Source organism: Babylonia areolata, chromosome 28 (assembly GCF_041734735.1).
Source record: "Babylonia areolata isolate BAREFJ2019XMU chromosome 28, ASM4173473v1, whole genome shotgun sequence".
Classification (NCBI taxonomy): domain Eukaryota; kingdom Metazoa; phylum Mollusca; class Gastropoda; order Neogastropoda; family Buccinidae; genus Babylonia; species Babylonia areolata.
In genome coordinates this window covers 23,000,522-23,015,664 of record NC_134903.1, presented here as the reverse complement: position 1 = coordinate 23,015,664, position 15,143 = coordinate 23,000,522, and the positions used below count along the sequence as shown (strand labels likewise).

At 43.5% G+C, this 15,143-nt stretch overlaps 1 protein-coding gene and 1 long non-coding RNA gene across 2 annotated transcripts in view; one reads left to right on the top strand and one right to left on the bottom strand.

Moving 5' to 3' along the window:
• LOC143301874 (uncharacterized) overlaps positions 1 to 15,143 on the bottom strand; it is a 49,065-nt gene that overhangs the window by 22,268 nt on the left and 11,654 nt on the right. Inside the window, exons 6-9 of the mRNA XM_076616291.1 lie at positions 12,991 to 13,074; positions 11,334 to 11,420; positions 9,684 to 9,772; positions 2,751 to 2,970 (exon numbers count right to left, since the gene is read on the bottom strand). Of these exons, the coding sequence (XP_076472406.1) occupies positions 2,751 to 2,970; positions 9,684 to 9,772; positions 11,334 to 11,420; positions 12,991 to 13,074 (480 nt within the window). The remainder of the gene's footprint in view (positions 1 to 2,750; positions 2,971 to 9,683; positions 9,773 to 11,333; positions 11,421 to 12,990; positions 13,075 to 15,143) is intronic.
• Positions 3,003 to 6,126, top strand: LOC143301875 (uncharacterized). The gene is made up of 2 exons (XR_013057857.1): positions 3,003 to 3,097; positions 4,147 to 6,126. It is a non-coding gene; the product is annotated as an uncharacterized LOC143301875 (long non-coding RNA).

The window sequence follows — 15,143 nt, the reverse complement described above, 5'->3', positions numbered from 1 at the left end:
TCCTATCCACAGGAGACTAATGTCAGACTGATACTTGTTCCACTAGCTCTATGTGTGTGTCAAGTCAAGTCATGTCAAGATTTTATTTCATGATGGTAAATTGAATAAGCAACAACTGCTTTTTTGTTCATGTCAAGCCATCAATGAAAAAAACACCACCAAAAAACAAACAAACAAACAAAAAACAGGAGAGGAAGAGAGAGAGAGAGAGAGAGAGAGAGAGAGAGAGAGAGAGAATAAGCAAAACAAGAGAGGCAAGGCCTTCAAGACTCACTTGTGATACACTTAAAAAAATCTAATCGATAAAATGTGTTCTGTATTTGTTATTATAAAGCTTCGGGTTAAAAAAAAAAAAAAAAAAAAAAAAAAAAGAAGGAAAAAAAAGTCCTAACCAGATTTGAACCCTGCGTGTTCGGGTGAGAAGAAACTGTCTTACCCATTACACTATCGTGGCTCCTTAACTGACATTCTAAAATTTAATATTTGAACATACTTTTTTAAAGGGCGATAAATCAATTGCGGTATTCGCAGTGAGAACGCTGTTTAAATAATATTATTCTGGTGTATCTTGGGCATTCAAAAAATCTTTAAGGGCAATAAAAAAAAAAAAAAAAAAAAAAATAAAAAAAAAAAAATTCAAAAAAAAAAAAATCTTTTTAAGACCACAGTAAAGGAGACGTGGATAGAGGCTATATGCAATCACACTGCAACATTTAGCCGTTTTCACTAGATCTAGATAGATGTACAAGTTTAGTTACACCCGCTGGGAATGTAGTACGACACGGTCGATTCAATTTCTCTTTTATGTTCATTCTAGTTTTATAGTTTTAAAATTGATATGAAAATTGAATATTTTGTTAACCTAATAACATGCAGAGCCAAGTACAAGTACTTCTAAACGTCGTAAGAAGTGAAAAGGACTTCATTTTGAGAAAAGTCAAAAACTGGAAATGTTTTCGTTTCATCATGATCAATTCAAGGGTATTAACTCGCATGGTTTACAATTTTAAACTGTGAATTCTGTGGATATTTTTATGGCAGTTTGGGGCATAATCCAGTAAGTGATGAGGCGTTCACAAATCTTTCTCTGAATAAATATTTAACGGTCTCCTTCTCCAACTTTCCATCACATGTTATTGTGTATTGTCCATTGAATATAGGATTGAACGGGCAGGTCAACAACTTGAAACAAAATGGCGTCGTTCGCGTTCGCGAAGAATACAAGCACGCGCTTTGAATGTGTATAAATATGTGTATGCAATTGATTTTTGCCCATGACCTTCAGGGCTCAGCCAATAGATCTGTAAAGTCCACTCGTCGTATTGATTTTAGTATTTTCCGAAAAAAGGCCACTTGGGCGAATGAACATTGTGAAAGCCCTGTACACTGAGAGTAAAACACACAAGTTTTTTATGTACTGAGTATAATTTCATGTAATGTTTAAGATGAGAAAGATCAGTTTAAAGCAAATTAAGTCCCCTGGCATTAATTAGAAATTAATTTCCCTTTTTTACTATCTGCACCAAAACGTTTGCAAAATAAATAAAACTTCCATGCTTAGCAAAAGAAGTTCCTGTTTGAACAAAAAATGATGATAATGACTGCTCTTGTTGTTGTGTCAGAATATCAGATCAAAGTGCCAAGTTTAGAGAATACAAAAAATATAAATATAACAGTAAATGCGTTTGCATATAATTAGGCTTCTTTTTTAATTTTTTTTGTGCCCATCCCAGAGGTGCAATATTGTTTTAAACAAGATGACTGGAAAGAACTGAATTTTTCCTATTTTTATGCCTATTTTTTGGTGTCAACTGACAAAGTATTTGCAGAGAAAATGTCAATGTTAAAGTTTACCACGGACACACTGACACACACACACACAGACAACCGAACACCGGGTTAAAACATAGACTCACTTTGTTTACACAAGTGAGTCAATAAAAGCAACAACAACAAACAAAATGAATATATATATATATATATATATATATATACATACATACAAGAACATTGTGATAATGAAATACACAACTGCATTTCTATTTCACACACACCACACACACGCACACACACTTGAACACAAATGCTTGGACATAAATACACCATGCCCATCCCATTCATGTGCACATATTCCCTCATAAACTACAACACAAGCATATACAAAACATTTCACAATTAATAAAAGAAGTATTAGACTAACAGATCAATAACTGTTTTTAATGTGTGTGTGTGTGTGTGTGTGTGTGTCTGTGTGCGCGCGAGCATGTGCTTGTGTGCGTATATGTGTGCTTATGTGTGTGTGCACATGTGTATGCGTGTACATATGAGTGGGCATGCATGCATGTGTGTTAACTAGGCTCCAAACAAGCAGTTACACCTTTTCCCGCTCTGTAAAATTTCAGGAGGCACCACGGCAGAATCAGGGAATTCTGATCCAGTGTTCACCAGTAATCAGGGTTTGAACCCCAGTTTTAACCTTTTAACCTTTTTTAACATTCCTACGCCCTCTGTGTGTGTGTGTGTGTGTGTGTGTGTGTGTGTTTGTATGAGAGAGAGAGTGTGTGTGCGTGTGTGTGCATAGGTTCATGCATGCACTTGTGGTGTCTGTGTGTGTGCACACAAACCATCTGTGTAGGTGATTGCATTCCAGGCCGCAATTCTTTCCAAATCAACAATCAATCACCCCAACATACCAGAGTTCAAGGCACAGTTTTAACCTTTGAACCTTTTCAACACTGCAGAAACCTCACCTTTCTTCCAGTCCAACAGCTTCAGGTTGACGGCATCGTCGCCAATGACAACGACCTTGTCTGATGCCCCCAGGCTGCGAATGGTCCGCCGGTGGACCTGACCCGACCCTGCGACCTTGACATCCTCCGACACGAAGACACGCACCAGCGAGCCATGACGGATCTCATGCACCATCACCAGACCCTCGGCGTCTGCAGTGATGACGGTGTTGTTCAGCACCTGGTGACACACTCAGTGACTGGAGGGCTCCCACACACAAAGGCTCAAGGTCCACCAACCACTGTGGCCAAGTGGTTTGCGTCGCGGACTGACGGCTGGGAGGACACGGGTTCGAATCCCAGCGCAGGTGGGTTTTTTTGCCCACGACTGGCTCGTACCCAGAGTTGAGTGTGCTGTGGGCTTAAATGGGGAGACTGGGACCACACAGTCAAGTGTCATCCACTTCAAGGATGCGTCTTTGTGTGTGTTGCTCTATTTACCTGACCAACACTGCAAGTGTCTGTATCTCTTGGGCCTGGTTAATGCCAGGATATCATTGTGACAGAAAGCGTAGAGTACAGCCTTGTCACGCAGTCCCAAACCAAAATGGACCTCCACAGCAACATCATCATGGTCATCCTCCTCCTTCATCATCATTAATATAAACAAAACAGTCTCAAAGTCTGTGGCCTTTCATGCCCTGCTCTCATGGTGACCTCAGTTTTGATACCCCTCCACTTCTGTGCTTGTTGAGCCCTGTCGGTGTCTTCAGTGTCGGCAGATTCATGGGGCACTGTTGTTTGAGGGACGTGGTGGTGGTCTCCACTCTGGGAGGGACGTTCACTCAGTCTGGCTCCGCGACTAAGCTATTATTGTCGTTAGTAGGGGGCTTAGTAGGTGGTGTCCTAAGTATGTTGAATCAGAACAGGCACCACTGAACACCACCGAAGTGACTCAGCAGCAGTGCAGGGTCTCCTCTGGTGTGTGGCCTCCTGGCGACCTAACATCGATGGTTCCCTGTGGACTGCCGACACTGGAACTGTGACGACGAACCCAGGTGTGGGCGTGTACAGGGGAATCTAAATGAGCGGCGTGGGAGTAATGCCACTGAAATGGTGCAGATGATGGGGCAGCAAAAAAAAAAAAAAAAGGTTCAAGGTCCTAAAGCCTTTCATGGCTGTCAGGACGGTGCATTCACAACCACTGAGTCCAGGGCTCAGCATATAAAAGCAGGGCACAATCCTCCCCTCTTAACCCTGACTGACTTGCTCCTGTCCTCCGGCATTGCCCTGTGGTTTTAACCACTGCGCAATGGGAACACAGGAACGACCCTGACTGTGACCTGTATGTGAGTGTGTGAGGAGTATGCACAGCGGTGTGCATGCATGTGAAGTGTGTGTTTGAATCTGTCAACAGAAAAGGACACTTCCCACCGATGGATGACCAGGAACCAACCCGAAGGGACCACCACCCAGACGAGGAGCCAGAAGCCAGCGAAGACACCCCTTGGACTGCCAGCCTGGACTCCCCCACATGACAACCACCAGGACAAGGCGTGTGACTGATGCTGTATGGGGCCCCGGTTCCCCTGGCTGAACCAGGGGGCTTAACGGTCATCCAGAGTGCGCCCCCCTACTGTGATCATCGCCACTGGGACAAGACATCACGAGAACCAGCCTCAGACCGACAACCAGGACTCCACCACCCGAACACAGCCAGGACACAGCACAGACCATGGGCATCACCGGTGGCCAGCACACAGCAAGGACCCTCCACGAACAAGACCACAGGACCAACGCCTTGACCATGTCACACACCCATGGAAAAGACCACAGCCATGAACAACTTGACCTAAAGGGCGTGAAGTCGATAGGTCGTTAAACTCCACTCTACACCCACACCTCCCCTCTTTCTGCCATCTTAACCTTCCTATACCCAACCCAATCAGTTCGGCACTGGACTTGTGATCCAGTGTTCAGCAGTGACCAGGGTTCCAGGCCCCAACACAGCGTGGTGTGTTCTTGGGAAAGTCACTTGTTTCCAATTTACCTCAGTCCAACCTGGTGCCAATGGATACTGAAGAACATATATAATAATATAAATGTACTAAAGAATATTTGAATAATAATACAATTGTACAAAACCATTAAAGTAAGGAAAGTAAATATATCTTGAAGCAGTAATATGAAACCTTACAGGTATCTGTTTTTGCTTTTCTTACCAAGGTTTGTAATTAATTAACTCATGTATTTACATCTGACTTTTGTTTCATTTCTTTTCCTGAAAGGTAAAATTTCTCAATTTTTTTCTAGATAATAAAGCATTCTGTATAATGATTTTAACCCCACAGAAGATGATCACATTGTACAAGGAAAGGAGTGTGTTTCAATCAGATAAATGTCTGTCTTATGAAGCAGAAGTTGGGTATGTGAATGGCTGCTGTGTGTGCCTCAGTTCCAGAGGTAACTGTCTCTGCTGTTCCCTGCACACCTGTTGATAAACAGTGCCTCAGTTCCAGAGGTAACTGTCTCTGCTGTTCCCTGCACACCTGTTGATAAACAGTGCCTCAGTTCCAGAGGTAACTGTCTCTGCTGTTCCCTGCACACCTGTTGATAAACAGTGCCTCAGTTCCAGAGGTCACTGTCTCTGCTGTTCCCTGCACACCTGTTGATAAACAGTGCCTCAGTTCCAGAGGTCAATGTCTCTGCTGTTCCCTGCACACCTGTTGATAAACAGTGCCTCAGTTCCAGAGGTAACTGTCTCTGCTGTTCCCTGCACACCTGTTGATAAACAGTGCCTCAGTTCCAGAGGTAACTGTCTCTGCTGTTCCCTGCACACCTGTTGATAAACAGTGCCTCAGTTCCAGAGGTCAATGTCTCTGCTGTTCCCTGCACACCTGTTGATAAACAGTGCCTCAGTTCCAGAGGTAACTGTCTCTGCTGTTCCCTGCACACCTGTTGATAAACAGTGCCTCAGTTCCAGAGGTCAATGTCTCTGCTGTTCCCTGCACACCTGTTGATAAACAGTGCCTCAGTTCCAGAGGTCAATGTCTCTGCTGTTCCCTGCACACCTGTTGATAAACAGTGCCTCAGTTCCAGAGGTCAATGTCTCTGCTGTTCCCTGCACACCTGTTGATAAACAGTGCCTCAGTTCCAGAGGTAACTGTCTCTGCTGTTCCCTGCACACCTGTTGATAAACAGTGCCTCAGTTCCAGAGGTCAATGTCTCTGCTGTTCCCTGCACACCTGTTGATGAACACCTTGTGCGGCAAAAAAAGAGGAGGAACATGTTCTAATAGAGAGAGTTCAGTTCAGTTTGTTTCAAGGGTGTCTGAGAATGCAGACATCCATTGTAAAAAAAGGAAAAGAAAAACAGCAGCAGATGCCTGACTGTCCCATAAACCCAACACATTCAGCTGATCAGGCCTGGACAGTTTATCCTATGTTTATGTATAATGTTAACATAAAACTAAAATAAATGAATACGACAATACAAATAATACATTAAAATTTTGTGAAAGGAAAGAGAGAGAGAGAGAGGGGGGGGGTGGGGGGGGGGGGAAATGATGCTTTTTATTTCCAAAGGTCATAAAAGTATTATTTATCTACATTGTGCTGGATCCAGTGCAGAGACAAATCAAAGTACTTACACACAAGTCATTCATGTGCACGCACAGCTTTTTGACTGTGTGACAAACAAGATGCATCATTCTGCAAGTTAGGATTGATCAACTGTATCAATGGTGAATTCAGACCCCTGTCAGTTCCAGTTTCAGTTTCAGTAGCTCAAGGAGGCGTCACTGCGTTCGGACAAATCCATATATGCTACACCACATCTGCCAAGCAGATGCCTGACCAGCAGCGTAACCCAACATGCTTAGGCCTTGAGGAAAAAAAAGGGTGAATAAATAATAGATAAATACATTAAAAAAAACAACTACTACTAATTATAATAATATGTATAAGGCGCAAAAACTTGATGAAGTCAACTATAAGCATACATTAAAAAAACATTAAAAAAATTTAAAAAAAAGAAAAAAAAGTAGTAGTAATAATAATAATAATAAAATAAAGAAATAAAAAAGACAACAATGATGATAAATAAACAAATAAATGTAAAACATGGTGACACACATTCACACACACACCCACATATGCATAACAGATATGCACCAAACATGCAATTATTTCACAGATATGAAAGCACAGTCAAATACACATGAACGTACATGAGCCCCCCCCCCCCCCACACACACACATTACCCTGCACCTCCTCTACCCCCCTCCTCTACACACTCATTTCTAGGCTACGTATCGCAGCTTCCACGGCACACACACACATACACACACACAGATGAACACTTACTTGTACAAGCACACACACATACGCCCATATCCCCCCCCCCCCCCCCCCACACACACATATATACAAAGATATATATATGCACACCCGCACGTTCCAATATTCCGTTGCTCCCACAGTGTAGGCAAGCATACACACACATACCTCATCCTCTACCCCCCCCCCAGACCCCTCCCCACACACACACACACGCATACACACGTGCACAGAACTCTCCTGACACTTGTGTACACTTACACTCTCGCGCATGCACAAACGCACTCAAACACACAGACCCACACACACACACATACACACATGCACAGAGGCTGCCACTGATTAGCTGCAAGAGGGATGGGAAAAATTCTCTGACGCCAAGAACACCCACATATGCATAACAGATATGCACCAAACATGCAGTTTCACAGATATGAAAGCACAGTCAAATACACATAAACGTACATGAGCCCCAACACACACACACACACACACACATTACCCTGCACCTCCTCTACCCCCCTCCTCTAGTGTGTTGCTCAGTCTATTGTATTTGGAAAAGCCCACAGAGACTCTGTTCCGTTTTGAAGAAACTTGCGCAATGTTGGTTTGGAAATGATGCCAATATTTGTTTGATTTGCGAAGCATCGTGCTCTACCTTTCATGCTAGACTTATGGCCGCTCCCTCTCTCTGCTTTTATTTCTTTGAGGCGATCGATGGTGTGATGGCCTTGTACCTGTTCTTTTTGATATTCTTTGACTTTTCTCAGGATTTCCGATTTTCCTAGATCTAAGCTGCTCGTTGTTGTTGTGTTACCAGCAAGTCTGTCAGCTCGCTCATTTCCCTTAACTCCTGCATGTCCCGTGCAGTATGACCAAGTAAGTTTTTTAATCTGAAAGTTGCGCATTGCCTTATGCCACTCTGGGCTTCCCATTCCATTTTCAATTTTCTGTATGAGGTTCACTGAGTTGGTTAGAATCATGGCATGTTGGTTTCCGGGCATATGGATGGACGATAGCCACTGGAGGTCATGTGTCACAGCTTCAACTTCCATCGTTAGGCTGGAGGTTGTGACTTTGTAGGCAGCATTCTCTTCCCTAATTGTTTTTCCATTTTGTATCCCCTGTCAGCTGTAGATAAATAACTGGTCAGTGAAGGGCTGCTGCCTCTGAAATAACACACAGCTTTCAGGTCAGGATGTAAGTCACCACTCTATATTTGGATATCCTCCTCTTGGGGATGCAAAACTTGCATTACTTTTGATCAGCTAAATCAGTTCCACCACTTAAAAAGTACACAAAAAAGCAGAAACTGCAATTCAAAATCATGCCACACTGATCTCATTTCAATAAGGTTTGGCGCCAAAGGCCCTTATGGGTTAATGAAAATCTCAGTATCAGTCAATGCAGACTTCATCGCCACAACCAGCCTGATCATACAACAGCCTGACAGGAATATAATGCCTACACCAATACCTTGTGTGCATGTGCGCGTGTGTGTCCCAGGAATATAATGCCTACCCCAATACCTTGTGTGCGTGTGCGTGTGCGTGTGTGTGTCCCAGACTTTCGTGGGTCGACCACCGTTTTATTTTGTATATGAATTCATTATGACAATTCAGAATACATGTAGAAGGAAAAAAATAATATAAAATTAAATTAAATTTTAAAAAATATATTCTTAAAAAAATCTGAATACAGTGAACATTAACAATAACAGATGTAAGTCGTTATACTTATATGCATATATAGTCCATTACACAATCAACTCAAAACGAGACAATAATCAAGACCAATACCCAGCATTCCATAACTATGTCATTGTAATAAATAGCAATTGTGGAATAAATCACCCATACAAGAAAAAGCATACAAGTTTTCATTCACTGAAAAAAAGAAAAAAAGAAAAAAAAAGACCAACAAAAAGAAGAACCCCCCCCACCCCACCCCCCCAAAAAAGCCAAAAGACTCAAGACAATACTATGAAAGGAAGTTGTACAATTTATACAATAATGTGTACAAAAGTTAAAATCAATCATAAAGACAGTCAGGTGGTCAACCAGGCAGACAGACAGACACAGAGACAGACAGACACATACAGACAGACCCCAAAACATTACCACCAAGAACAGATTATGTCAAAATTAGAAACAAGATGATATCTTCAAGAATTTTCAAGGACACAATATATTCCTGAAATGCGATGCTGTACATGTAAGAATATATATGCATGTTCACACATACAGAGAACCACTGACAAAATCCCTTGTGACAGCTGGCCATCTTTTAATGTGAGTGCACTTTCTCTTTACTTGGGCTCCCCACAGCCTGTGATGGACTCAGTGAATGCCCACACTGTCTGAACTAGAACTTCCCATCCACCACTTTGTCCACACACCAAAATGGGTATCCTAATTTGTTCCTTCTGTAACATGTGATCCATGACCATAACGTCAAAAATGGGCCATCAATTTTTTTTCCTTTTTCTGTAGTAAAGACAGCTATTCAGGAATTGTAGGCATGTTTGCTGGAATGCAGAAGAAATAAATCATTGACAAATAAAATACAACTTAGCAACAATGGACAGAAATAAGCACCATGTTACACTAGCCATACCTTCACTGCGGTCACAGCATCCTCATGATCCCGAACAGAGCAGACGTTTTTCCCTGTCTTGACGTCCCACAGTTCCACCTTCCCTCCATCTGGAATACAGGTAACAACAGTCAGACAGTCTGCTATCACACAACACAGGTAACAACAGTCACACAGTCTGCTATCACACAACACAGGTAACAACAGTCACACAGACTGCTATCACACAACACAGGTAACAACAGTCAGACAGTCCGCTATAACACAACACAGGTAACAACAGTCACACTGTCTGCTATCACACAACACAGGTAACAACAGTCACACTGTCTGCTATCACACAACACAGGTAACAACAGTCAGACAGTCTGCTATCACACAACACAGGTAACAACAGTCACACAGACTGCTATCACACAACACAGGTAACAACAGTCACACAGACTGCTATCACACAACACAGGTAACAACAGTCACACAGACTGCTATCACACAACACAGGTAACAACAGTCACACAGACTGCTATCACACAACACAGGTAACAACAGTCACACAGACTGCTATCACACAACACAGGTAACAACAGTCAGACAGTCCGCTATAACACAACACCGGTAACAGCAGTCACACTGTCTGCTATCACACAACACAGGTAACAACAGTCACACTGTCTGCTATCACACAACACAGGTAACAACAGTCACACAGACTGCTGCCACACAACACAGGTAACAGCAGTCATACAGTCTGCTACCACACAACACAGGTAACAACAGTCATACAGTCTGCTACCACACAACACAGGTAACAACAGTCACACAGACTGCTATCACACAACACAGGTAACAACAGTCAGACAGTCTGCTATCACACAACACAGGTAACAACAGTCACACTGTCTGCTATCACACAACACAGGTAACAACAGTCACACAGACTGCTACCACACAACACAGGTAACAGCAGTCACACTGTCTGCTATCACACAACACAGGTAACAGCAGTCACAGTCTGCTATCACACAACACCGGTAACAGAAGTCACACAGACTGCTACCACACAACACAGGTAACAGCAGTCACAGTCTGCTACCACACAACACAGGTAACAGCAGTCACAGTCTGCTACCACACAACACAGGTAACAGCAGTCACACTGTCTGCTACCATACAACACAGGTAACAGCAGTCACAGTCTGCTACCACACAACACAGGTAACAGCAGTCACAGTCTGCTACCACACAACACAGGTTAGAACACAGGTAACAACAGTCACACAGACTGCTACCACACAACACAGGTAACAGCAGTCACAGTCTGCTACCACACAACACAGGTAACAGCAGTCACAGTCTGCTACCACACAACACAGGTAACAGCAGTCACAGTCTGCTACCACACAACACAGGTTAGAACACAGGTAACAACAGTCACACAGACTGCTACCACACAACACAGGTAACAGCAGTCACACAGTCTGCTACCACACAACACAGGTAACAACAGTCACACAGACTGCTACCACACAACACAGGTAACAACAGTCACACAGACTGCTACCACACAACACAGGTAACAGCAGTCACATTGTCTGCTGCCACACAACACATGTAACAGCACAGGTAACAACAGCCAGTGTAGAGTAGCCTCTCCACCATCCCTCATCTCACCTGATGCAGTGACCAGGAGGTGTGCAGAACAGCTGTAGTCCAGACAGGTGATTGGGTTAAAGGTGTACACTGACCTGATGAGCTTTCCTGAAGCATAAGGTATGAATAAAATGAACCAACATTGACAGAGAAGCATAAGGTATGAATAAAATGAACCAACATTGACAGAGAAACATAAGGTGTGAATAAAATGAACCAACATTGACAGAGAAGCATAAGGTATGAATAAAATGAACCAACATTGACAGGGAAGCATAAGGTGTGAATATAATGAACCAACATTGACAGAGAAACATAAGGTATGAATAAAATGAACCAACATTGACAGAGAAACATAAGGGAGGAATAAAATGAACCAACATTGACAGAGAAGCATAAGGTATGAATAAAATGAACCAACATTAACAGAGAAACATAAGGGAGGAGTAAAATGAACCAACATTGACAGAGAAACATAAGGTATGAATAAAATGAACCAACATTGACAGGGAAGCATAAGGTGTGAATACAATGAACCAACATTGACAGAGAAGCATAAACATTTCCATAAAAGTAAACTGCAGGAATCAGCCACTGTGGCAAAGTGGTTAGTGCCTCAGACTGAGGGCTGGGAGAATGTGGGTTCAAACATCATAAGAGGGGGGCTTTTCCACCCACAGCTAGATCCTACCCATGTGTGTGTTCCATCATGGTTTTACATTTTCCCAAGAGGCCATGTTGTGACCTTCACTTTGTTTCCTTCCACAGAAGTTTTTTTGTTTTCAACATGACCACTGATTGTACCAAGTTTGCTAAAGATCATATTTGAGACCTTAACTCTCTTGCACACAGACAACCAAATCTGGGTTATTACAAGGACTCACTTTGTTCACACAAGTCAGACAAAAGCCAAAAACAATTAAAAAAATATATATATTAAAAAAACAATAACAAAAAACAACTGCAAGTCACACACAGGCAAGCTGAATTTGTTGCCAAATCAGGTATTCTATTATAATTTGCATTGTACTGTATTACTCTTTGTCACAAGCGATGTATCTGCATCAAATTCTGGCAGCTCTCCTAGGGATGAATGTGTTGCTACAGTCAGCGCTAAGTCAGTGTGCATGGGTTCCAGTACCATATACACACAGGAATATTTAATCCCTCTCCACTGGAACTTGAGTCGTGGTCAGGGTGCTAGTCATGTGGAGGAGACAATCAACCACATCCTGTGTGTAGCATGCACTTACTGCACATTTTTTTTAAAGAACCCAAGCAAAAAAAGGGTTGCTCCTGGCAAAAATCTGTAGAAAAATTCACTTTGTGAAACAAATATACTTGAAGACATAAAGGATAGCACCGCACTGTAGAGATTTGCTCTCCTAACTGAAAGCAGCTGGAATTTCAGAGAAATCCATTGTGACAAAAAGCAATACAACACAAATACACCTTTGATCTTTAATTGCTCGTGTATATCATGCACAAAAATAAGGACTTGTGCATGCCTCCAACGGTGTGTAATCAGGCTTCACAGGAATGAGCTATTTGCCAAAATTCTTTCTCTGCACTGTTTTAACTGAGTGAAATACATACTATTCACATAAGGAATTATGTGTGCTGATTTGTAATTGCACTATCAGTAACTGTCCGAAGGAAAATCTTTCAGAAGACTGACCTGATTTCAAGGACCACACTTTGAAGGTGCAGTCTGTTGATCCACTGATGATGCAACTGTCGCCTTCTGTAGTGTCCTCCTCTTCTGCAATAAACCCCACAAATTTCAGTAACTTTACAGCAATAAACACAATACACACTTTACTGCAATAAACACCCCACTTTTCAGTAACTTTACTGCAATAAACACCACACACATTTTAGTAACTTCACTGCAATAAACACCCCAGATATTTCAGTAACTTTACTGCAATAAACACCCCACATATTTCAGTGCAGACTGCGACACGGACCACTCTCTGGTATGCTGCAAGATTAGACTGCACCCAAAGAAGTTCCACAGCTCAAAGAAACAAGGGAACTCTCGCATTGACGTCAGCAAGATGTCTCAGCCAGACCTTGTAGAACAGTTCGCAGAGGCCTTTGAGAAAGAATTTGATGCATTGCAGCCAAGAGACTCTGTCATAGAAAGATGGGAAACGCTACGAGACACCATGCACCGCATTGCTATGGCCACCTTTGGGAAGAAAACCGCAAAGTCCCATGACTGGTTTGAGGCCAAATCATCAGAGATGACTCCTATTATTGAGGCCAATCATGCTGCACTCACCGAGTACAAACAGGCACCCAGTGAGAAGAACCTGCAAATCCTCAGGGCCGCCAGGAGTAAGGTTCAGCTTAATGCCAGGTGTTGTGCAAATGAGTACTGGACAGAGCTCAGTGAAGAGATACAGAATGCTGCTGTAAGAGGCAACATCCGAGGGATGTATGATGGTATCAAAAAAACACTGGGACCAACACAGAGCAAGACTGCCCCCCTCAAATCCCTCACTGGGGAAGTAATCAACGATCCTAGCCAGCAGATGGAGAGATGGGCAGAACACTACTCCGACCTCTACACCACAGAAAACATGGTGTCCAACTCAGCCCTCGATGCCATCAAGTGCATGCCGGTCATGGAAGAACTTGACACAGAGCCAACTGAGGACAAACTCAGCAAGGCCATTAACAGCCTGACATCAGGCAAGGCACCTGGCAGTGACGGAATTCCCCCAGATGTCATTAAACACTGCAAGACTACTCTCCTGCATCCTCTGCACACAGTCCTCTGTCAGAGCTGGAATGAGGGAGCTGTACCGCAAGACATGAGGGACACCAAGATCATCACCCTGTACAAAAACAAGGGTGAAAGGAGCGACTGCAACAACTACAGAGGGATCTCGCTCCTCAGCATTGTAGGCAAAGTCTACGCTCGGGTCCTTCTAATCCGCCTGCAGAAACTGGCCGAACGCGTTTACCCGGAATCAAAGTGTGGTTTCCGAGCAGAGAGATCCACGGTAGACATGATCTTCTCCCTTCGCCAAATCCAGGAGAAGTGCAGGGAGCAGAGGATGCCCCTGTATGTTGCATTCATTGACCTCACCAAGGCCTTTGACTTAGTCAGCAGAGACAGCCTTTTCAGGGCTCTTCGAAAGATCGGCTGCCCCCCCAAACTGCACAGCCTGATTGAGTCCTTCCACTCCAACATGAAAGGGACGGTGCAGTTTAATGGTAACCTCTCCAAGCCCTTCGACATATGCAGCGGTGTCAAACAAGGCTGCGTCCTCGCCCCCACCCTATTTGGAATCTTCTTTGCTCTTCTCCTGAGACATGCGTTCAGCACAGCGCAAGAAGGGATCTACCTGCGGACCAGATCAGATGGCAGGCTCTTCAATCTCGCCCGCCTCAGAGCAAGGACAAAAGTCCATGAAGCCCTCATCAGAGACATGCTCTTTGCTGACGATGCCGCAGTTGTGACCCACACCCAGAGGGACTTGCAGTCACTAATGGACCGCTTCTCCCAGGCCTGCAAAGATTTCAGTCTGACCATCAGTCTCAAGAAGACAAACGTCCTAGGCCAAGACACGCCGTCTCCACCAGCCATCACAATTGATGACTACAAGCTTGAAGCCATCCATCAATTCACTTACCTTGGGTCCACCATCACCGACAACCTCTCCCTTGACACCGAGATCGACAAGAGGATCGGGAAGGCAGCCACATCACTAGCCCGCCTCACACAAAGAGGGTGGACAAATCCTAAGCTGACCACAAAGACAAGGATGGCTGTATACAACGCCTGCGTCCTCAGCACCTTGCTGTATGGCAGTGAGG